Source organism: Schistocerca nitens, chromosome 7 (assembly GCF_023898315.1).
Source record: "Schistocerca nitens isolate TAMUIC-IGC-003100 chromosome 7, iqSchNite1.1, whole genome shotgun sequence".
NCBI classification, from domain to species: Eukaryota; Metazoa; Arthropoda; class Insecta; order Orthoptera; family Acrididae; genus Schistocerca; species Schistocerca nitens.
The window spans coordinates 85,083,081-85,107,863 of NC_064620.1; the positions used below are offsets into that span (position 1 = coordinate 85,083,081).

Consider the following 24,783-nt stretch of genomic DNA (forward strand, 5'->3'; position numbering starts at 1 on the left):
CCTTCTCAACCATTACTTCTATTTAATGCCCTTTGACTCTTGCAGCTGGTGTTTCGTTTCTGTACAAGTTGTAGATAACCTTCCACTTCCAATATTTTACCCCTGCTACCTTCAGAATTTTCAAAAATGTCTTCTGTATTTAAATGTATGATTGCAATTTCAGGCCTGAGCTGTTGGAGTTGCTGGTCATGAATGTGTAATGTGTGCTTGCTTGTGTGTATGAGTGGTGTGTGTGTCTCTCTCTGTTTCTCTTTTGCTGATTGAAGACTGTGGCCAAAATATTTGGTAAGTGTCTTTTAATTGTGCCTGTCTGCAACTTAACATGACTTCTCTTTGGTAAGTAGCAATTTATCTTTTCCTTCATTGTTGACTGTATTATTTGTAATTTAAAACATGTATGCATAGAAGTAACTTTCACCTGTAAATATACAAACGGGCTTGTCCAACACCTTATGCATAAGGTGCTTTTGTAGACAACAGGATCAGTAAAAATCTAACACATTACTTAAGGGTAACTTGGGTTTGTTAATGTTTCCTGTTCTAGTGAAGGCTAAAGTGAAACTTAGAGTGATTTTCCAATGATTTATAGTCACTGTTATTATTTTATTCCACTTACCTTTCAGTGCAGTACAAATGGAAGGAAAAACTGAAAAAGGAAAACTATGCTGACAATTTGTCAGCGCTCAAATTTAATGTCGTCTAATGATGTCAGTCTGTTGTTGGATGTCTCAAGGACTCAAGCTAACATATTGTTCTTAAATATTCTGTTCTTTGTAGGTTCACAGTATTCCATTCTGTATTAGTGTAATGAAAATTTTCTGAAGTCATGTGAGCAAGTTCTTTATGGAAAAGTTTGGTAATTTAACAACCGCATATTTGACTATTTCATAGCTGACATCATTTAAGTGTTTTACTGTTACCTTTTCCACTGTACTCATGATTAATTGTTCCATCGTGGCTGTAAATCTGTTTGGACTCCAAGATGTCCTTTTCTAAAGTTATAAGGTGACCTTGTTCCATATCCTAGCATCCGTAGTGCTATTGAAATCAAAAGAACTCATAACAAAATGAAATGAATAAAATAATGACAAACATGTATCACATACCAAAGCATTCTGATTATTTATTTCCTTTTGTATGTATAGTTCTAATGTTTTCATTGTTCAGTACTGTAGTATTACAGTCAGTCAGACAAAGATTTTCATTTATTCATTCCATAATTAGGAAAAAAATTGTATCAGGTGTATCACAGTGCACACACACTTTCATGCACTTTCTCTGGTATTTCATCAGATATTTCTGATTTCATTTTTGTAGCTTAAATTTCATATAATCCCCGGTACCTACAAAAAATTGAAGTTATTTTCTCAGTGCAAAAATGTTTTATTGTGTAATTTTTGTGCTTGTTAACAAGGGGAACCCCTAATAAGTCTAGTCTGATACTTGGTTTAACAGTATGTCTTGGTTTCTGCTTATCTTCCTTCCATGCATCTCCCATGACTGGATTGCTGTAAGCTGTGTGCTTATACCACATTGCCTGGTTGCTGTTGTGTGTTTGTCTCTCAGAGAGATATTTCATATGATAACTACAGTGACTCAGAGTGCACTCTGTCATGCAACAGTGCTACTATTTCTGCTGGAGTACTGACTGTTCTTTAAGTTTTGATGTCTTGTTAGTATGTGTTATTAATCAAAATACCATACTAGACTAATTTAGAAAACTCTGCCAATGAAGCACATAAAATTCAATTTGAACATGACATTTACTTTTTGTAATGATAAACTGACCAGCATTTGCTATTGAGACACAGAACAGCAAGGAACATGTGATGAGCAGTATTTGTTGTGCTGACTTCATCTCCACAACTGCAAGATCTAATTTGCAAATACTTGGTCAAACATTAAAAAAATCTACATGATGATTCTTTGCAGACACCTGGTTTATATACAGGATGAACCAGAACTCCAATGACAAATTTTCAGAGGTTGTTCAGGGATATCTTCTGAGTATTTTAGTATGAGGGACTCAAGGTCTCTGATGGCTCATTACATAGTAATAATGTAATTGTGATTTATTTGATTTTTTTACCATATTCACCCTTTTTCTATGAAAATACCTTCACAGTAGTGAAGTAGCCTGTAATAGCAACATACAACAAAGTAATACAGCAATTCAGTATTCAGTTTATTCACCATTTACCACTTACAGCAGAATAGGTCACCCAATCCTCAAGGAGATGAAAAAGTACTGTGATGTTGTTTCCATCAGTGGAGGAACTGCTCAGTATAGCATTTTGCTTCTCTTCTACTACATTTAGTGAGTTCATACACAAGGTGCACGTTGACCAACTCTTACTGTTGTGCATTATTTTCAGTGCAATAAAGACATAAAGCAAATTGGGGCAAGAAGCCAAACAAAATGCAATAACTCTGTAATAAACCTCCAGAAACCATGGGTCACATACCAAAATATTCAGAAGCTATCCCTGAACAACCTCTGAAGATTTGTCAATGAAGTTGTGGTTCACCCTGTATATAGGAATGCAATTTTTTTAGTTCTACCCAGGATATATTTCCATATGTTTTAAGTCTAACCCAGAATATATTTTTGAAATTAGTCAAAACAGTTTACACTTCATATTACTGTTATTCCCATCTTCGGCTCTTTTTTTTTTTAAAAAAAAAAAAAAAAGAAAAAAACACTCCTAGGTTTAGCTGTTTTCATGTGGTATTTAATATCACGTTTTCCTTTATTGCTCAACGGAAAATTCTCCAGTAAATAGTGTGCAATAAATACATTCATTATTACTACCATTACACCATTTCAAAAATTTGTATTCCTGTTGCAGGTTAAAATCGAGCACACGCTTTTTTGCCCATTGCTAAACAGTGAGACAAAAACTGAATTGAGGTAAAATGATGTAAAGTGTGCTGAAGTGTTACTTCATTAATCCTGCTTCATTGCCAAATGACTAAGTGAAAAGCTGTGGTGGAACTAGTAGCCACACATCCTCACAGCACGTACTCCCAAGTCGGCTGAGAGAGGCAAAGCATAAGAGAACATTTAAAAATGCAATGTTGAAATATATATCTAAGATTTTGACAAAAAAAAGTCCTCAATAGTCATAGTATTTTGTGCTCCTGAACATGCAAAATGGTTAAGCAGGAATGGCCAGAGGACATATGTAAGACTGCAGAAGCATGTGTATCTAGAGGAAAGATAAGACTGCCTACAGGAAGAGAAGAAAAGCAGCTGTATGAATATGAAGAGCTCAGATGGAAAGCCAGTACTAAGCAAAGAAGGGAAAGCTAAAAACTAGAAAGAATATATAGAGGAGCTCTACAAGGGAAATGAACTTGGAAACAATATTACAGAAAGGGAAGACGAAGTAGATAAAAATGAGACGGGATATGTGATACCGTAAGAAGAATTTGACAGATCACTAAAAAATCTAAGTTGAAACAAAGTTCTTGGAATAGACAATATTCCCCCAGAGTTATTGAGATTCTTGGGAGAGCCATCCATGACAAAACTATTCAATTCCAAAGAAAGCACATGCCAACAGGTGTGAATATTACAAAACTATCAGTTCCGTAAGACATGCTTGCAAAATAATGGAACAAATTATTTACAGATAATGGAAAAAAACTGATAAAAGCTGATGGGTAGGTCAGTTTGGGTTCTTAAGAAATGTAGAAATGTGCAAGACAATGCTGATTCTGCAACTTATCTTAGGAGATAGATTACAGAAAGGCAAATCTATGTTTATAGCAGTTATAGACTTAGAAAATTTTTTGACAGTGTTAACTGGAATACAACCTTTGGAAGTCTGCAGGTAGCTGGGATAAAATACAGGGATCGAAAGGTTATGTACTGCTTGTATTAAAGTCAGACTGTGGTTATAAGAGTAGAATGACGTGAAGGGAATGCAGTAGTTGAGAAGGGAGCGAGGCAAGGTTGTAGCCTATCCATGATATTCAATCTGCACATTGAACAAACAGCAAAGAAAACTGAGGAAAAAATTTGGAAAGGGAACTGAATTTTAGCAAGAAGACATACAAACTTTGTGGTTTACAGATATCATTGTAATTGTGTTAGAGTTGGCAAAGGACTTGAAAGAGCAGTGGAACAGCGTGGATGGTGTTCTGAAAAGAGGTTATAAGATGAACATCAAGAAAACTAAGAATGTAGTTGAATGCATCAAGAGATGCTGAGGAAATGAGATAAGAAAATGAGAAACTAGAAGTAGCAGATAAGTTTTTCTATTTGAACAGCAAAATAGCTGATGATTGCCACAGTAGAGAGGATAAACAACACATAGTGGAAATTTATGAAAAAGAGGAATTTGTTGACAATGAATATAAAATTAAATGTTAGGTAATCTTTTATCTAGGTATTTCTTTGGAGTGTAGCCTTTTATGGAAGTGAAACATGGGCAATACTCACTTCAGACAAGAAGAGGATAGAAGCTTTTGAAATATTGTGCTGTAGAAGAATGCTGAAAGAGTAGTCAGGTAAATCAAGTAACTAATAAGGAGGTACTAGATCAAGTTTGGGAGAGAAGAAATGTATGGCACAACTTGACTAAAAACAGGAATTGATTGATAGAACATATTCTGAGATATCAAAGAAATACCAGTATGGTACTGGAGGGAAACATACGGGGGTAAAATTTGTAGAGAGAGATATAGAAATGGATACAGTATACAGGTTCAGATGGATGTAGATTGGAGCAGTGTTTGAGAGATGAAGACTAGCATGGAGAGTTGCATCAAACCAGTCATCAGAGTGAAAACTACAACCGCAACTTCATAGCTAAAGAACAGGGCAGTATGCCTGATTGTGGACAACTAGATTGTTGTTATCTTTCTGCTGGTCCCTCGGTAACTGGAGCTACTAAATAATGATGTCCAACGGATTATGGAATGATTACTCACTCACTTGTAAGCTTATTCTCTCAAGAACTTAGTGAAGGTTTGACACAAATTATGTATATTTACCTGAAAATAGAATTAACATATCCTGTATTTGTTAGCAAGAATACTGATTATCCCTAAAATGGTTAGGCAACTACAATCCAAAAACAGTAGTCATTGTATCTGAAGTGAGTACAAATGCAGGTTGGAAACAAAGCTGTAGATGGGCAAATATTTAAAAGACAGAAAATAAAATAGTGAGAAAATGTCATAAAACAAAAATAGAGAGAAAATAAAGTAATAAATGTGATGGAAGGACAATATGACACCAGGAATAGGTATTAGTGAGAGGAAATGAGAAATAGAAATTATTATTAATTGCAGGGACTTAGACAAAGTTAATAAATGTAAAAATCAAGGTATTTCCTGCAGAAATGAAGAATACATATGGCTTGTGTGGTGAGGGTTGGGGTTGGGTTGTTTGGGGAAGGAGACCAGACAGCGAGGTCATCGGTCTCATCGGATTAGGGAAGGATGGGGAAGGAAGTCGGCCGTGCCCTTTCAGAGGAACCATCCCGGCATTTGCCTGGAGTGATTTAGGGAAATCACGGAAAACCTAAATCAGGATGGCCGGACGCGGGATTGAACTGTCGTCCTCCCGAATGCGAGTCCAGTGTCTAACCACTGCGCCACCTCGCTCGGTTTGTGTGGTGAAGAAAGTTGTAATAGCTGCTTTTGTGCTCCCAAACATCATCGCCCACAGGGTTTGTGTGTTACCAATACAGACTGCATGTGCTTACATTTATCCTTAATAACATATTTGTGGCTGTTTTGCCAGTGTCAAGAGCTGTTATATACAACAGAAGTAATTGGATGGATTAGATCCTTCCTCTAATGAATTTGGAATAAGTTGTGTGGATCAGGCTATGCAGTTGGGGCAGTCACAAGGATACTACACAGCAAGGAACTGGAATGGGGTTGGACAGAGTTTTACATGAAGAGTGTGATACTTGTGAGGGAAGAATCAGGAATTTGGATTCCTTCTAGTGACTTAAAAAATTGTGGCCTCAATGAAGAAGTTTGCTGATACATTCTCAGTTTTTTTTGGGGGGGGGGGGTGGTTCAGCACACACTGATGTGCCTGAATAACTTACGGAATTAGCTGTCTCTTCCGCTTTTTACACTAACTTTGTCTTGCCACATAAATTAACTTCAGATTCCTAAAGGTAGTTACTTGTAAGCTGTTGTGTGTATCAGTTTGCTGCCTCCTGATGAGAACACTGCATCTTATTTCAGTACCTTCATTTGCTGTAATGTGATTTTTAAAAAAATTATATTGACATTTAAGTTTCATATCTGAACAACTAGACTGAAAAATACAGAAAGGTTTTGTCCGTTTTTACTCTGCCCAGTGAGGACCATTAATTCAAGGGAAAACTATAGGGCAGTAAAGGGAACATTAAACAGAAACCAAAAATCTGTTTAATTCTTTTGTTTATTCTACAAATAAGAGAATATGTCAGGAGAAGTAGAAATTAACCAACACCTGTCCTTTAACAGCAATGTGAAACTGTAAACAAAATTTGATGCAGCTATTTGTAGATACACTATAATGTTGTTCTGAAGCATACACATAAATGAGTGTAAGGTATTCTAGTCAATGCTGAGTAGAGTGTTTTCTTGTATTCAAACTTGCTGTTGGGAATTTGACTAAAAGGTGATATTAACAAAAAAATTCTTTTGGGGCTGTACATTGGTGAATTCTTAAAGAAACGCACAAATACTACAGGATTTCAAGTCAATCTCATCTGAAGTAATAATTTCAATTGATTTTTGTTTGTTAATGGCAGAAAACATTTTTCAATAATCTCATCATGAGCATATTTGTCCTTATGCCTACAAATGTAACACCCATTATGTTGACTGTAACTAACTCCTAGAGTTTGGTCAGGCTTTAGAGTTTCCATAGTATATTAACTGATAGTAACTGAGGTTCCATGATTAGTTGAGGAGCTCCTGGCTGCAGAAAGCCTGCAACTGTGTTTAAAAATCTCAAAACATATCCCACAGGCTCAGCCAAACAGTAATAGAGAAACACCTGACAGAATCATAGTATGAAGGCTTTCATGACCGGATGACATATCTTCTGGTAAACCTTCTGGGATGTAAGGTCGTGGTCCATGAAACTCTTCAGCTCCTAACGTTTCGTCCAGAACTGCGCTGGACATCTTCAGAGGAGTGTTTCTCCTCCAGCGAGTCTTTCCGACTGACAGGTCGGACGTCTGAGAGCGACTTATATTCCGTAGAAAGTGGGCGTGACCAGAGTTATACGTGATATGCAGAGATAATCTTTGTCAGAGGTAAAACTTAACTATCGATCGTAATCTCGTCACGGATAAAACTGTCTAGCAATTCTGTAGTGCTACTGTCCAAATATCACTAAGTTTCATGGTCTCTTCTTTCCGATTAAAATTATCCCTATGTTTATATATTTCAATTGCTTCTCTACAAAGCCGTGGGTAATAGTTCGTCGTCGTAGATAAAATTTTTGTTTCGGAAAACTTCACTTGATGATTTCCTGACTGAAAAGCGTGTTCTGCTACAGTCGATTTATCTGTTTTTCCTAATCGGCAAAGATTTCAGTGTTCTTTTAACCGCGTATTTACGCTTCTTTTTGTTGTTCCAATATAAACTTCACCACATGTACACGGAATTTTATATACGCCACTGGCTGATAGAGGAGCGCGTTTATCTTTTACAGACCGGAGAACATGACAAATTTTCTTCGTTGGTCTAAAAACAGGTCTAATATCATGTTTACTTAAAATCTTTCCAATGTGATCCGTTACTTTATTTATAAAAGTGAGAGAGACTGTATTCTTCCATCGTTTTTCGGGCTTGTCCTTAGGCTTTTTGTTGTTTGGGTACAGAATTCTGCTTACTTCTTTCTTTGAGTAGCCATTTTTCTCAAAAGCATGCTTCAGATGTTTTAATTCGATGTCTAGATACTCCAGCGTGCAAATCCGTCTCTCTCTGTCAACGAGACTTTTAATCACACCTCTCTTTTGTTGTGGATGGTGGTTAGAGTTTTTATGTAAGTATCTGTCTGTGTGCATTATTTTTCTAAAAATCTGTTGTTTTAATCTTCCATCTGTCTGTCTCATAACTAAAACATCCAAAAACGGTATTTTGTTATAATTTTCTCTCTCCATGGTAAACTGGATTCTTTGCCAATTAGGAAAAAACAGATAAATCGGCTGTAGCAGAACACGCTTTTCAGTCAGGAAATCATCAAGTGAAGTTCTCCGAAACAAAAATTTTATCTACGACGACGAACTATTACCCACGGCTTTGTAGAGAAGCAATTGAAATGTATAAACATAGGGATAATTTTAATCGGAAAGAAGAGACCATGAAACTTAGTGATATTTGGACAGTAGCACTACAGAATTGCTAGACAGTTTTATCCGTGATGAGATTACGATCGGTAGTTAAGTTTTATCTCTGACAAAAATTATCTCTGCATATCACGTGTAACTCTGGTCACGCCCACTTTCTACGATATATAAGTCGCTCTCAGACATCCAACCCGTCAGTCGGCAAGACTCACCGGAGGAGAAACACCCCTCTGAAGATGTCCAGCGCAGCTCTGGACGAAACGTTAGGAGCTGAAGAGTTTCATGGACCACGACCTTACATCCCGGAAGGTTTACCAGAAGACCTGACAGAATGTGGACCATCCCAAATAACTTTTTGTCGTGAAGACAGAGAAAAATAAAGTGTTAAGCAAATGTTGTTTAGTCACCAGGATACATTAACCATCATTATGAAGATGTGAACAGCAGAAAAGTTTTTTTTAAACAGCACACTGTGTTTTTTATTCAATAATTGAGTGGCTCTCCTTAAGCCCTGTTCAAAACCAAATCACACTGTAATAGTCACATAAATATGAAATTATTTAAAAAGCACAAAACTGACATTGACTCTCCTGTCCTAGTGCATCTACCTGGGGCAACATAACTCATTCACTTGTTGGAGATGACAATAAACAAATGGAAAAACAATAAAAATACATGCCATTCTTAATTTTCTGTTAGGATAACTTACAGTCTTCATAGGTAAGTAGAATTGCTACCTTCTGTTAGTAGTAGTACTCATACAAACCTTCAACTGAAAACAGTTGACTGAATGTCCAGTGTGCATTTTTTCTTGGATTTCCATTTCTTTTCCAGCAGGTAGATTAATTATGATAACCCATGTATCTGTACAGTGAACTAGTACAGGAAAGTCAAAGTCAATTTTGTGTTATGTTTCTAATAATATCATGTTAATGTTAATGGAAAATTGTGATTTGTGTTTGAACTGGTGTTTAGAACTGGAAGGAGAACGCAGAATAAAAAATACAGGATATTATTTAAAAAAGAGGTACTGCCATTGACATCTTTATAAAGGACAATGTTTTAAGAAGGAAAATCATGCTGGTATCTAAATATTGTTCAAAAAATTTTTTTTCATTTCCTTCTGGACAGAAAGGTATTTGGGTTCATCAAGATAAATACGGCATCCTGTACAGTAATAAGAAATGACACATAATTTTTACAAAAATAATTTCTTGATTGGTAACAGAGTGGCAGTGTACAGAAAAGTGAAAGAAGTGATAAATGAAAATTCAGTTTTCATCTCCAACACCTGTATTGATATTAAATGGAAAGGCATGTCACTAAATCTGTCTCCTAGACCTTTTGTTACCTTCCATACTTTTTTTTCCTTCTGACTTTACTTGTTGGCAATCAATATATTCATACTCAGTAATATGTCATTCTGGGACCCATGTCCAAAATATACTGCTCTCTCTCTCTCTCTCTCTTTCTCTCTGGTGTATTAGTGTTCATTTCAGATCCATTACAAGAATTTTGCATGTCTTGGAAGTATTTTTAGGTTACTTCCACTGACGTAACTTCTTGCTGAGAAACACATGCTTCCAGCACTCATTATGTTCTAAGTGGTGTGTTTCATTGTCAATAACTGCTTCAGACAACTCAAGATGTGCATACACCATGAAAAGAAATTCCTTTCAACAATCTCCATCAGTCTTCAGTAAGCATCCGTAATTACTCCTAAAAGAATAGCCCTTTCTTTATCTCCCCGTGTTTCAGGATTTTTTGTGGCTTTTTATCATAGAAATCAATGGTGAAATACACTTCTTTCAGGTTCTGTTATAGTAGTATAGTCATCAGTTTAAAATATTTTGTAGTGTGAGAAAAGAGGGGAGAGGGGGGGAGAGAGAGAGAGAGAGACAGAGAGAGAGAGAGAGAGAGAGAGAGAGAGAGAGTGTATGTGTGTTTGTTTGTTCCAGAGAGAGAGAGCTCCGTTTTGAAATTCCTGGCAAATTAAAAGTGAGTGCCAGACAATTTCTTTGACTGCAGCTAAGGCCCATTCTTCCATCTAGTTTCATAAGGTATGCAGGAGAGCTTCTGTGAAGTTTGGAAATTCCGGGAGAGGTCCTGGCAAAAGTGTGAGGGCAGGTCCTGAATCATGCCTGGATAGGTCAGTAGATAGGAGCATTGCTCATGAAAGGCAAGGTTCTGGATCCGATTTCTGTCTGGCATACTGTTTTAATCTACCAGGAAGTTTCTTTCTTCTTTCACTAAAGTTTTCTATGCTGTAGATACCCTATCTATAGTGGCATGAAATTTCTGTTTTAAACAGTGATTTGCAATTCACACTCAGTTATCTGTGCACTTGAGACATTTCAAAGCTTGTGAAGGATGCAAGATTCTCTAGCCTATGATCTCTGATTCACACTGTTAAATTTTCTTTTGTGAAAGACAGTGTTTACAAAAAAAGATAATTTTCTTCTCTAGCATACTGACATGCTCAGAGAATTTCAGATACTGACATGAACATATGAAACAAATAGCTCTGCAATTGAGAACTTCTACTTGTGTTACTAATGTGGGACAAGCAGTAATGTATTTTCATTTAGGATTGTAAAATGCTGTAACTGTTACAAAATCTTTCGCCAAAGATATACAGTGATTCCTTAAAAAAAGTTATTTTATTAATTTAGAAACTGTAAGGAGTGATATTAATGCTTCTGTGTGGTAATTTTATGTCATTACAGGAAAGTGAAAGGTAGATAATATGCATGTACTATTACAAAAATTCCACTGAAAAAAAGTGTAGATAGATGGTATGAGTCATAAAAAATACATATTAGAAATTATAAGACATTTTAATTTATAAATTCACATTTAAATTTCACTGAACAATAGTATCACCTTGAGAATTCTCTTGTACAGCATGCAGGTGTTGTTACATCATTATGAAAAACAATTTTTACACTTTTTTTACACACTACACATTCACACCTATGCATACACACACATCATAAACTATTAACTAATTATTTATATAAAAACAAATCATATTTAAATACTAATACAAAATTTGTTGCAACAATATTGAGAATCTTAGAAATAGTTATGAATTGTAGGTCAGAAAATCTGCACTAAATTTTGGCACGTTGAAATATTTGTGGAGGGTGTTTGTTAGACTAAGGTGTCATACTAACATTTACAGTCTCTGTATCATGTCTAGGCTTGCAGATGATCATACAGCTCTTTGTCATATATTTGGAATGTATATATATACCTGAACCAGAAACAACAAGACAGCTTAATTACTTTATAGGCCGCTTTGTTCCCCACAATGAATATTAAATTCAGTTACACTTGTTTACTGAAACTGCACTTTATGGAGTTAACACCCTTATTGCTGATCATTGGCAAAACTGTATTCACATGAAATCAGGATGAATTTAATTTAGTACCAGACATTTATTTTTCTGCAGGCATTGCCCTACAGAGTGTGTTGTTTGACTGCGAGATGAGATATGCTTATTACAGTCATAATTTGAGTCTGATATTGATATACATCAGTTTTGTTTCTTATATGCTTAGTTAACAACAATGAAGAGAAGAAAAGCAATGTGTATAAGTTTGAATAAAGTAGCATTCCAAAGAAGGCTTTACCAACACATTTAGTGTTAGTTGTACAGAAAACAAGCCAAAGATCCAAGTGAAATGCTGCAATTACTTGACTCACAATGCATGGACAAAAGTTATTGCTAAATGTCAATGAATAATTTTGTATTTTAGCACACATAGAAAGGAACAAGGCTTCTTAATTTTTGTTTGCAAATTTATGTCAAAATGGAGACCCCGAAATCCTGGAGTCTGCAATCTTGAGCAGGTTTCATTTCTCATTATATGAGAAGCTACCTTCTTTCTGCTGTATGACACTGATATGTTAAATGTCATATTGATGAATCCCCAGAACGTTGATGGTAATCATTACAGTACCAGTAGAACTGCGTCCACTTATTCCAGTTTGTGAAGCTGAGGCACCCTCTGTCTAACAGCTAAGAATGATCACAAAATGAAATGCAACATTTTTCGAGAAAGTATCCGTTAGAATTGTTCATAGCCACAAGTAACCACTTCACAATGATGAAAAGTCCAACAGTTCTGTTCTTGTGACCTTATTCTTTTTTACATTCTTTTCACATAATTAATAAAGAAAGATTTGCATTAAGTACGGGGAAGGGACCTAGACCGCAGTGTCAATTGAAGGGCCACGAATGATTGGTGGTTCCCGCAGCCCGTCGTAGCCAGCCTCACTTCTTCATATCACTGAGTTCCTTCGGCTTTGAATCCATGCCACCACCTGGTTGTTGGGAAGAGCTCACTGATATGTGTGATCCACCATTATTGTTGGTTGATGGGTACATCTTCTCCAGGTGCTTTAATGACTCAGTCAAAAAATTCTGTAAAAAATAAAAAGATGTCAGTTTTGAGTGTTCAGCAAAGGAAAAATAATTTAAATATTATTTCTGTATATATGGTGTTGTGTTAAATATCCTCAGACTTGTTCTTTAAAATAATGCTTGTTACTGAAAATTTGTTATCCTGTCAAAGTGACTGCCTATTTACATCTCGGGATCTTGACTTAGGTGTAGGATCTAAGCAAGACTGGCACACATTGATCTACATCTACACATCCATGAAACTGACAGCTGGAAACCGTATTGTTGTAACTTCCTGAAGTCAAAGTGTCTCTTTAATCTTGACCAGAAAAAAATTAATATTTTGCAACTGGCTTCAGCATATAGCATACCAATTTTTCTTGGTGCTGATTAGGTGTAATGCTCGTTTCCCCATAAATCATTATTTTACTTTTTGTTCGAATGAGCTTTGGGACAATCCCAATTTCATGCTCGCCTCTCAACTGTGGGCCCAGCCATACTATGTTGTGACATATTTCTGTGTAGATACAGTGATGAAATAGAATGTTTGCATGATCCAGCAACTAAGTAAACAGTTTCTGCAGTTACTTCATATGTTTGATAGGGAAAAAGAGGAGAGAATTGTAATACCCCCATTACACAAAACCTGTACCTGACTGGGAAGTTCCCCTGTTCATGTCATTGTTGGCTGTTTTTGTATAAAGTAAGCCATTTAAATTATTAGGTGTCTTGTCATTCTCACTTAGTATTACAAAAAGATTCTTTTTGTTACTCACAGCACAATGCATATGCCATCTCATTTAACAGAGAAGCATGAAAGATAAGTTTGTCCTTTGTTTCAGCTACTGGGGGAAAAGCCTCCTAATTCAAACTGAATACTTTATAATTGCCCCAATGTAATAACAATTAGAAATAACATACCTGTATAGCGGTGAGGGCAGCAACAATCGCTGGACTGCCAAATCCATGAGATATAAGCGAGAAGTGTGTCAGGTGACGTTGGATACTGGGATCCAAGATATGTTGTGGTCGGGTATTGCACAGTGGTGAACGGTCCTGGTTCAGCAGGTCCATAAGTTCTTTGGTGATCTGCCTGCAAATCAACGAACAGTAAACATGAGTAATTATGAACTAGCAAGTCACAATGTTTTAAATTCTAAATGAAAAATATTATAACTGAAGCACTGTTTTCTAGTCTACATCTTAAACAAGTTCTGATAGAATATAAATAACTTAGGAGTAAATGAGACCACTCACCAAATAGCAGAGCATCGAGTTGTTGAGAGGCAGTCACGAAAGATAAAGAAAATTTGTTATCTTTTGGAATAAATCCTTTGTCAACCTAGAATACATAGTAACAAAAAAAGTGCATGCTTGCACACACACACACACACACACACACACACACACACACACACACACACACACACACACACACACACAAACTGTGCTGGTACAATTTAGGGGCACGACTGTGTGTAGTTGACAAAGAATTTATTCTAGAAGCTAGCATGTTTTCTTTCCCTTTTATGTGCACCTGTCAACAATTCAATGCCTCTGGTATTTGCTGAGTGGCCTCCTCTACTCCTAAATTATCTATTAAAAAAAGGACTGGATTAATGAATGTTTTAGTTAATTGTGCAATTGCTGTGGCTGGATTTAGGTCTTAGAGTACGTTTGTGAAATTTCCTCATTAGTACATTCTTGAAGAGCATTCTCTCTTCACTTAAGGTAAGCAAAAGTGGACTGTACCAATTACGAAAACAGTACATTTCACTGCTGTGCATCTACAACTATAACAGATAGATATAGGTTCAGAACCTGAATGCAGTTTTATTTCCAGTGATGTGATAGTGTTCAAGTTTGTAGAGTTTTTCCATAAGTTTGATAAAGACAACAGAAACACAAAACAGAGACTTTAGTCATCAATAATATTTCACCTCCACTATTTACTGCCAATGTTGGCATAACATTTTGATTCCACAACTGGCAAAATCACGTGGCTTTGAGCCAGAGAACTCATTGAGCCATGTTTGGAACACATTTTCTTCTTGAAAGGAAGTTCCTTGAAGGTCGTTTGATAGAGAGTGGAAAAGTGTGAAAATCTGAGGGCAGAAGATCAGGTGAATAAGGTGGGTATGGAATGACTTCCCAACCCACCTCCTTTACAGTGGTTTTATCAGTCTTGCAGAATGTGGGTGGGCATTATTGTGGAGTAACATCACTTCAATCAGTCTTCCCAGTCATTGTTCTTGGATTATGTCTGCAAGACATCTCAGTTCTTTATTTTTTTACACCTCGAGGAAACAATTCGTAGTGCAGCACACTGTTGCTATTCCACCAGATGCGTAACATTAGCTCTTGTGGATGTGTGCATGTCTTTGTATGGAGTGTTGCTGCTTCGTTCTGACCCATCCAGTACTTTCTTTTCCTTGTGCTAGGATAAATACACCATTTCACATCATCAATACTGATAGAGAATAGGAATCGTTGGTATTGTTCATGAGCCAGTTGGTAATGGGCAAGCGGAGATGCACAGATGGCTGATTTTTGTGATTTTGTCATAGAGCATGCGGTACCCATATACCCGATTTTTGAACCTTCCCCATTGCATGAAAATGCTGCAAGATGGTGAAATGTTCACAGTTCACCACATTTGCCAGTATTCGAGTACACAACTGTGGATCATTGTGGATTAAGGCATTTAAACTATCTTCATCAAACACTGAAGGTCTTCCTGAATGTGGAGAATCAGATGTGAAAATGATCCTCCTCAAAACTAGAAAACCATTTTCATGCTGTGCTCCCTCGAATGGCATTATCCCCACACATGGTGCAAATGTTTCTGGCCACCTCTGAGCCCCATATTGAACACAAACAGGAGAATGTGCCTATTCTCCACTTGGCACTGTATTTTATGGTGCCCACAGACCCACTCACTATCTCCTGACAATGTGTAAGCTCAAACTACAACAGCAAACTATGAATGAAAAGTGACAATTAGTAAATAAACCCATAGCAACTGGAATACCAACATGCAAAACAAAAACGATATGAACTTATACACCAACCTGGCTGTTAAAAGTCATAGTGTTTTTAAGCTAAGCAGTCGACTCTAAAAGGAGAACAATCAGCTATTGAGATCCTAGGTCACATATTTATTTTCCAAAAGAATGTCCAAGCCAAGTAGTTGAAATGTTTTACTTATATCACCAGGCAAATTCAATTGAAAGAGTGTCTTACTTATTTTATCCTTTTTGTGTGTTTTCAAAATAAAGAATATTTCACAACACACATTTGTTTCTATTCTAGTTCATTATTACCAGTATTTCATTGCTAGCAATTCTAGAAATTATACAATATTCCACATTGCAACAGATTGCACTGGGATACTGCTTAGATGTGTAGTCCAGAAAAAGTTTAAATTAAGGGGTATATTTAGCAGTTTACTTCCCACCACATTTGTAATGCACGTGGATGTACACCATACATTATAAAGACTGCTTCGCAAAGTAAGTTAATTTCGTCACTTTACCAATAGTTTACTGCAGCCAGAAAATGAGTTTGCCTGCACTGAGGATACAGAATCTCCTATTGATGGCCGAGCAGTGTGACGTTTTCACCAACTACTGAGCCAGGAAGGAACTTACTTGGTGGCATGTATGAGCTCCTTGCGGCGGTAGGACTCGCCGGGGTCTGTGTGTTGCCGGCTCAGGTACTCCGCCACCTGCCGTGCGGGGAACTCAGTCTCGCAGACGTAGCCGAAGTCCCGCGCCAAGTGGATCGCCTCTCCTGCAAAAAGAAGCACAGCTGCAGCTTTCCTGTGTAATCTACATCTACATCTACATCCATACTCTGCAAGCCACCTGACGGTGTGTGGCGGAGGGTACCTTGAGTACCGCTATTGGTTCTCCCTTCGATTCCAGTCTCGTATTGTTCGTGGAAGGAAGGATTGCCGGTATGCCTCTGTGTGGGCTCTAATCTCTCTGATTTTATCCTCATGGTCTCTTCGCGAGATATACGTTGCAGGGAGCAATATACTACTTGACTCCTCGGTGAAGGTATGTTCTTGAAACTGCAACAAAAGCCCGTACCGAACTACTGAGCGTCTCTCCTGCAGAGTCTTCCACTGGAGTTTATCTATCATCTCCGTAACGCTTTCATGATTACTAAATGATCCTGTAACGAAGCGCACTGCTCTCCGTTGGATCTTCTCTATCTCTTCTATCAACCCCATCTGGTACAGATCCCACACTGCTGAGCAGCATTCAACCAGTGGGCGAACAAGCGTACTGTAACCTACTTCCTATGTTTTCGGATTGCATTTCCTTAGGATTCTTTCAATGGATCTCAGTCTGGCATCTGCTTTACCAACGATCAACTGTATATGATCATTCCATTTTAAATCACTCCTAATGCGTACTCCCAGATAATTTATGGAATTAACTGCTTCCAGTTGCTGACCTGCTATATTGTAGCTAAATGATAAGGGATCTTTCTTTCTATGTATTCGCAGCACATTACACTTCTCTACATCGAGATTCAATTGCCACCTGCACCATATATCAATTTGCTTCAGATCCTCCTGCATTTCAGTACAATTTTCCATTGTTACAACCTCTCAATATACCACAGCATCATCCGCAAAAAGCCTCAGTGAACTTCCGATGTCATCCACAAGGTCATTCATGTATATTATGAATAGCAACGGTCCTACGACACTCCCCTGCGGCACACCTGAAATCACTCTTACTTCGGAAGACTTCTCTCCATTGAGAATGACATGCTGCGTTTTGTTATGTAGGAACTCTTCAATCCAATCACACAATTGGTCTGGTAGTCCATATGCTCTTACCTTGTTCATTAAACGACTGTGGAGAACTGTATCGAACGCCTTGCGGAAGTCAAGAAACACGGCATCTACCTGGGAACCCGTGTCTATGGCCCTCTGAGTCTCGTGGACGAATAGCGGGAGCTGGGTTTCACACGATCGTCTTTTTCGAAACCCATGTGTGACCCCAACCCATGCGGGACTGTCTGACTCATTTAATACATTCAGTTGAATCAAATCTGTCAAGGCTCAGATTAGGTAGCTGCAAAATTACTTTTACGTGCTGCAACAGCAATAATAATGGAATGAAGATTAGTCCATTGACGACAACGGAGCGTGTGGGCCTCTTGGTGTACGACAGAAATCATACGTTTGCGTTGTTGGGGTCTTCAGTCTTAAGATTGGTTTCATGCAGCAAGTTTATCCTGTGCAAAACTATTCATCTCTGTGCAACTATTGCAACCTGGAGACTTACACCATTTCCAAGAGCCATGGGCTTTGTCACAATAGCGTGTCGTGTGTGCCAAGACGATACAGACATTCATACAAGGTAGTGATGGGGAGCTCGTGAATGAGTCGTTCAAATGAACGCTTCACTCCAGTGAAGTGTGAACTAACTACTCAATTTCAATGAACTGGCACTTCAAACTCTTCACAGATAGCACACTCCACACTTTTGTCTAGTTCACTCACTCTCTTCCACTCTCCCTTTTCCACTACATCGGCGCTACGTCACTCATTCTCCCTTCACTTCAGTCCTCCCTCTACTGCCTGTAGACGAATCGCGCGGTGAAATACACTTAGAGCAACAGTTGCACTTTGCTTTCCCATCACCTAAACCGGCGAAGAAACCCCAAATTTCACTAATTTTAGGCGATCGTGAGTTGCTAGCCGTTGTATAAGCGTGAACAGAAACAAAAACTGCTTTCCGAATTAAATAATGAGGGATTTTACCTGAAATCGTACCAATGACTACAGGTGACAGTTTACGCTTTGAATTTAGAGGGTTATTATTCTCAACAAAAATAAAATATACAGGAAAACTTTTGAATAATTACGTAACGTAGGTATATAGACTTTGTGACAGTGGTAAACATACTCATTCCATTTTGGATTAAATTTTAAAAGGAACATAAAATTGGACGGCATTTCGTTGGTAGCCCTAGTTTTCAGTCCATGAATAAAACAAATAAGATTTCACTTGGCAGATGAAGACTTATTTTGGCGCTTCATGAGAAAATGTCGAGCAAGATTAAACGTAATACCTTCTTTATATGTGACATGCTTCTCTGTTTATCTTTCCTTTGTCCCCTTCGACCATGCTCTATTTAACTCACGTCAGACGCTGTAAGACGCTAAACGTTGCGTGCACGTTACTGCATAGTTCGGCCATCTGTTGGTAAAATTATGAAGTATTACGAAGCTTTCTTATACGAGCTAGGCGAAGCGAGCGTAGCCGCGGCTGAGCGGCGAACTGGGCAACTTCGCCAGGCTTCCGTACTTCATGAATGAACTACTTCATTTGAATGCTTCACGGCAAAGAGTGAAATGAATGAAGTAGTTCACGGGAATGAACGAGTTCGACCCATCTCTAATACAAGGGCTGTTCAGAGTATCTGACCTTATTTTATATTGTTGAAACCAACAATGGTGAATGTGCCCATGCACTCTCCATGACCGAGCGAGGTGGCGCAGTGGCTAGCACACTGGACTCGCATTCGGGAGGACGACGGTTCAATCCCGCGTCCGGCCATCTTGATTTAGGTTTTCCGTGATTTCCCTAAATCGCTCCAGGCAAAGGCCGGAATGGTTCCTTTGAAAGGGCACGGCCGACTTCCTTCCCCGTCCTTCCCTAATCCGATGAGACCGATGACCTCGCTGTCTGGTCTCCTTCCCCAAACAACACAACGCTCTCCATGTTTGTTGGCATATGTAGGGTACATGCCTGATTTTTGTCACGACTGCAGAAACAAACAGTTGCTGGTTACCCATTGACAAGAGGGCCCTACACGGGTGCGTGTGTATTTTGTATTGAACCAGGGACCTAGGAACGACGGAGAGGCTCTGTCCTCGCCGTAGCCCTCAATGGTTCACAACCCCACAACAGGCCACAGCAGTCCACCCACCCCACCGCCGCCCCACACCAAACCCAGGGTTATTGTGCGGTCGGCCGCCAGTGGACCACCCCCCGGCCCCTCCAAGGGAACGTCTGATACCAGATCATGTAGACAACAAAATAAATGAATCAACCAGATTCAGATTATTCGCGACTATCTTAAAAAACTAGTTTGGAAAAGTTCAAATGGCTCTGAGCACTATGGGACTCAACTGCTGTGGTCATAAGTCCCCTAGAACTTAGAACTACTTAAACCTAACTAACCTAAGGACAGCACGCAACACCCAGCCATCACGAGGCAGAGAAAATCCCTGACCCCGCCGGGAATCGAACCGGGGAACCCGGGCGTGGGAAGCGAGAACGCTACCGCACGACCACGAGATGCGGGCTTTGGAAAAGTCTGGGCCGACTTTCATCGTCCATCTTTCTGCGTCTCAAGAGTATCTCGCACTAGTTGAGTCGTTAAACTATGAACATTTCTCTACGTTTGTGTTTAATTAATCAATAAAACGCGCCATACTGTAACAAAATTCATCTTGAAACTCACGCGCTTCCGTTAGCAAGACAAATAGCATCATACTCAAAGTACTGAGTTTCTTCCTTACAGCATCGCCTTCGGGACAGTGGCAGATGTAAATGCGAACTACAGTTGGCTTACTGATTTATTTAGCAGCATCAGCAAACGGAGTTTACTCTGACAAGATGAATATTAAAGCGTAGTAAGAAAATCTACCGTTGTGTTCTCTCTAAGCCCGCTTTTTGCTCCTGTAAGGAATTCTATAGCTCTCTTCTGCGAAATATGATTTTTTTTGTTTTTCACGACGTGTTATTGTATTGCTGTAAAACAGAACTGTGCAGCGCCAGTACAAAAACGAACACGTAATTTATAGTTAACGCTTTACTAGGTACAAGAATGGCTGCGCCGCTAAAGGAAGAGAATGCAAATATCAGCAAGATGCAGTTAGAGAGGGGGACGAGAAGAGAGAACCGAGCAAGACACTGACGAGGAACAAAGTGGCTCTAGCGAACCAATGCGAAAACAGGTTTGTCTAGTTATGTTACGTTTTTCAATACACTGCCCGTCCGGAGTGCTAAACGTTGTATTCGTTACATGTAATTATCTCAGTATGCAGACGTCAGTTTTGAAAGGGGAAAATTTTGAAAAAAGGCTTTTCCTTCTTCAAGACTATCTCTGCAGGGATGTAACTTTCGTTTCCTGCACAGGATTATATATATTTTTTGTTGATTTACTTCTTTTTCTTCTTGCGTGTGTCTCACTTACCATGCCATAATCGCTTCTAGAAGCAAATTAGCAGCATGAGGATAGCTTCGTGTAGTGAGCTAACAAAAACACACCACATTTCTGTATTAAGTGCAACGTTATATAGACTAACTTTACAGTACCTACTTTGATTTCCTTCACCATCCATTTAAATTCGAGTTTGTACTCCGTCTCTACCGACCTTATTGTCGACGGTACGTTCACCCCTGTCTTGGTCTCTGTCTGCATTGTTTGTTTTTCGAACTCTCTTGCGACTACGATGAGTTCCAAGAAGTTCCCTAGAGCGTTGCGTGTAACACCAGATCTCGCACTTATTTCATGCAATTGCCGAGAAATGTAAAACTGTAGTCTAGCTTAACATGTCTAAAATGAGTTTGTGTACGGCGTGGACAGGATTTTTAAAGAAGTTTTCTGTTCTACTATTACTAATGTGACCAAAGTCCGATGTATTTGTAACATAATTAAACAAAAACTATCTGGGAGAAATATCAAAAGTGAAACTTTCTCGCAGATTAAAACTGTGTCCCGGACCAAGACCCGAACTCGGGACCTTTGTCTTTCGCGGGCACGTGCTCTACCAACTTCTTTTTTTCATTTTGTTAGTTGTTGATCGTTGTGTCTGGTCGTTGTGGACGTCACATGACATCCGTTAAAGTTCGTTTTGTTGATCTTTCCACTCAGTTTTTTATTACAGAGGCCAACCAGCTCTTTTTTTATTTTTTTAATCTCTTTTTTTTTTTTCGTTTAAGTTCATGGCATCTGTTCGGGGCGGACGTCGCAAGACACCCGTTTCAGTTCGTCGTTGATCCATTAACTCAGTTTTTTTATTACAGAGGGCAGCTAACCCTCTGTCCGAACACGCTGAGCTACCGTGGCAGCAGCTCTCTGACCGAACACGGTGAGCTACCGTACCAGCTCCAACTGAGCTACCCAAGCACGACTCACGACCCGTCCTCACAGCTTCAGTTCTGCCAGGACCTCGTCTCCTACCTTCCAAACTTCACAGAAGCTCTTCTCCGAACCTTGCGGAACTAGCATTCCTGGAAGAAAGGATATTGTTGAGACATGGCTTAGCCACAGCCTAGGGGATGTTTCCAGAACGAGATTTTCACTCTGCAGCGGAGTGTGCGCTGATATGAAACTTCCTGGCAGATTAAAACTGTGTGCCGGACCGAGACTCGAATTCGGGACCTTTGCCTTTCGCGGGCAAGTGCTGAGAATATCAAAAGTCTTTTTTGGAAACTTTGAAGGCGCTGACGAAAAGCAGCGTAGACCAAATAACTGTTTAAGACTGAGTGAAAGCGCGTGCAGGCCCAATGCGTTAAAAATACTGGAAATACTATTAGCGTCGTGATACTTCACTCAAGCTGTAATATATGCTGAACTTGGAAGTAGTGACGCATAGTCACTTAGAACATCGAGATTGCCTCATACAACTAACTGGAAGCCGTCCAGTGTGGCCGTGCGGTTCTAGGCGCTTCAGTCTGGAACCGCGTGACCGCTACGGTCGCAGGTTCGAATCCTGCCTCGGGCATGGATGTGTGTGATGTCCTTAGGTTAGTTAGGTTTAAGTAGTTCTAAGTTCTAGGGGACTTATGACCTCAGCAGTTGCGTCCCATAGTGCTCAGAGCCATTTTTGAACTAACTGGAAGGAAGTTCTACCGATACTGCGACAGAATCTTCTGACATAGCTGCTAAAACAACAGTTTAAAGACTTTTTTTTTGACATTTAAATTTATCCATGTTCTATAGAATTGATTGAGGCCAGCGACTGTATTATAAATTTGTGAAATACGTTTTACTGCTTCTGCCACCTTTTGCTAGTATTTATTAGCACGATGAGTTTTGGAGACTGTTGCGTATCAGGTTCATTACAGTTACGTGTACATTAATGTGAACTATGATGATTATTTGCTGGCTGTGGCAGTGAGGTTACGGATCGAAATTTAATGCTATACAGAAATATTCGTTTATTTTAATGTATGTAAAGTCCAACACAATTTAAATAAAGGTTTTAATGAAGTAATTTGAGCATGCAAGATATTAAGATATCGCCGCGCGGTCTAGGGCGTTATGTCACGGTCGGCGCGGCTGCGCCCGTCGAAGGTTCAAGTCCTCCCTCGGGCATGGGTGTGTGTGTTGTCCTTAGCGTAAGTAAGTTTAAGTTAATTTAAGTAGTGCATAAGCTTAGGGACCGATGACCTCTGAAGTTTGGTCCCATAAGACCTTACCACAAATTTCCAAAAATATTAAGATATACAGTAAAATAAATGAATCTTTCTGTACAGGGTTACATTACGGTGCATAAGCTCTTTGGTGCCCACAGAAAATAACTTTCGTAATATCTCAAATGAATCTACACGTAACTGTAACGCAGATGTAGATGGGATCATTCTGTCTAAACGCGTTAGTAATGCGGACTGAGGCAGTAAGAATTGTTTCGTAAGCTTAAAGATCTTTATTTGCTAAAGAATTAAAATTCCGTTCGGTACGCAATAAAGGGTACACTCTACGAAAAAAGAAAAGTGGAAAAAAGACATACACGAAGGAATTCTCGGAATGGGACGGAAATCAGTAGAGGTGATATACAGGGTGATCAAAAAGTCAGTACAAATTTGAAAACTGAATAAATCACAGAATAATGTAGATAGAGAGGTACAAATTGACAAACATGCTTGGAATGACATGGGGTTTTATTAGAACCAAAAAAATACAAAAGTTCAAAAAAATGTCCGAGAGATGGCGCTTTATTTGATCAGAATAGCAATATTTAGCATAACAAAGTAAGACAAAGCAAAGGTGATGTTCTTTACAGGAAATGCTCAATATGTCCACCATCATTCAGTATGGTGAGGCACTGGCGTCAGATGTTGTCTTTCAGTATCCCTAGAGATGTCGGTCGATCACGATACACTTGCGACTTCAGGTAACCCCAAAGCCAATAATCGCACGGACTGAGGTCTGGGGACCTGGGAGGCCAAGCATGACGAAAGTGGCGGCTGAGCACACGATCATCACCAAACGACGCGCGCATGAGATCTTTCAAGCGTCTAGCAATATCGGGTGGTTCTAATAAAACCCCATGTCATTCCAAGCATTTGTGTCAATTTTTACCTCTCTGTCTACATTATTCCGTGGTTTATTAAGTTTTCAAATTTATACTGACTTTTGGATCACCCGGTATATGTGTAAACAAACAAATTATGACAGTTTCAGAAAAATGGGATGATTTATCCACGAGAAAGAGCTTCACAAATTTAGGAAGTCAATAACGCCTTGGTCCACTTCTGTCTGACCCTTACGCAGTTAGTTATTCGTCTTGGTGTTGATTGATAGAGTTGTTGATTCATTCCTGAGGAATATCGTGCCAAATTGCGACCAGCTGGCGCGTTAGACCGTCAAAATCACGAGACTGTTGGAGGGCCCTGCCCATAATGCTCCAAACTTGCTCAACTGGGTGGAGATGCGGCGACCTTTCAGGCCAAGGTAGGGTCAAGCAAGCACGAAGACAAACAGCAGAAACTCTTGTCGTGTGTGGGCGGGTATTATCTTGCTGAAATGTAAGCCGAGGATGGCTTGCCACGAAGGGCAACAAAACGTGGCGTAGAATATCGTCGACGTACCGCTGTTCTATAAGGGTGCGGCGAATAACAACGAAAGGGGTCCGAAATGAATGGCATCCCTGTTTTATCACTCTGGTTGTCGAGCCGTATGGCGGGCGACAGGTTGCTATCCAACCACTGTCCAGGACGTCCCTAGACACACCTCCGGCCTGTAATCTAATTTACTAACTGAATAGAGTAGATTTATCTTCCCTGATGAGTCCCGCT

General features: G+C 39.1%; 1 protein-coding gene across 1 annotated transcript in view; it reads right to left on the bottom strand.

The window, feature by feature from the left end:
- Nucleotides 1-11,191: 11,191 nt before the first annotated feature.
- LOC126194817 (transcription factor AP-2-beta) overlaps nucleotides 11,192-24,783 on the bottom strand; it is a 420,874-nt gene continuing 407,282 nt past the window's right edge. Inside the window, exons 6-8 of the mRNA XM_049933144.1 lie at nucleotides 16,375-16,516; nucleotides 13,646-13,817; nucleotides 11,192-12,745 (exon numbers count right to left, since the gene is read on the bottom strand). Of these exons, the coding sequence (XP_049789101.1) occupies nucleotides 12,596-12,745; nucleotides 13,646-13,817; nucleotides 16,375-16,516 (464 nt within the window). The 3' untranslated portion in view covers nucleotides 11,192-12,595. The remainder of the gene's footprint in view (nucleotides 12,746-13,645; nucleotides 13,818-16,374; nucleotides 16,517-24,783) is intronic.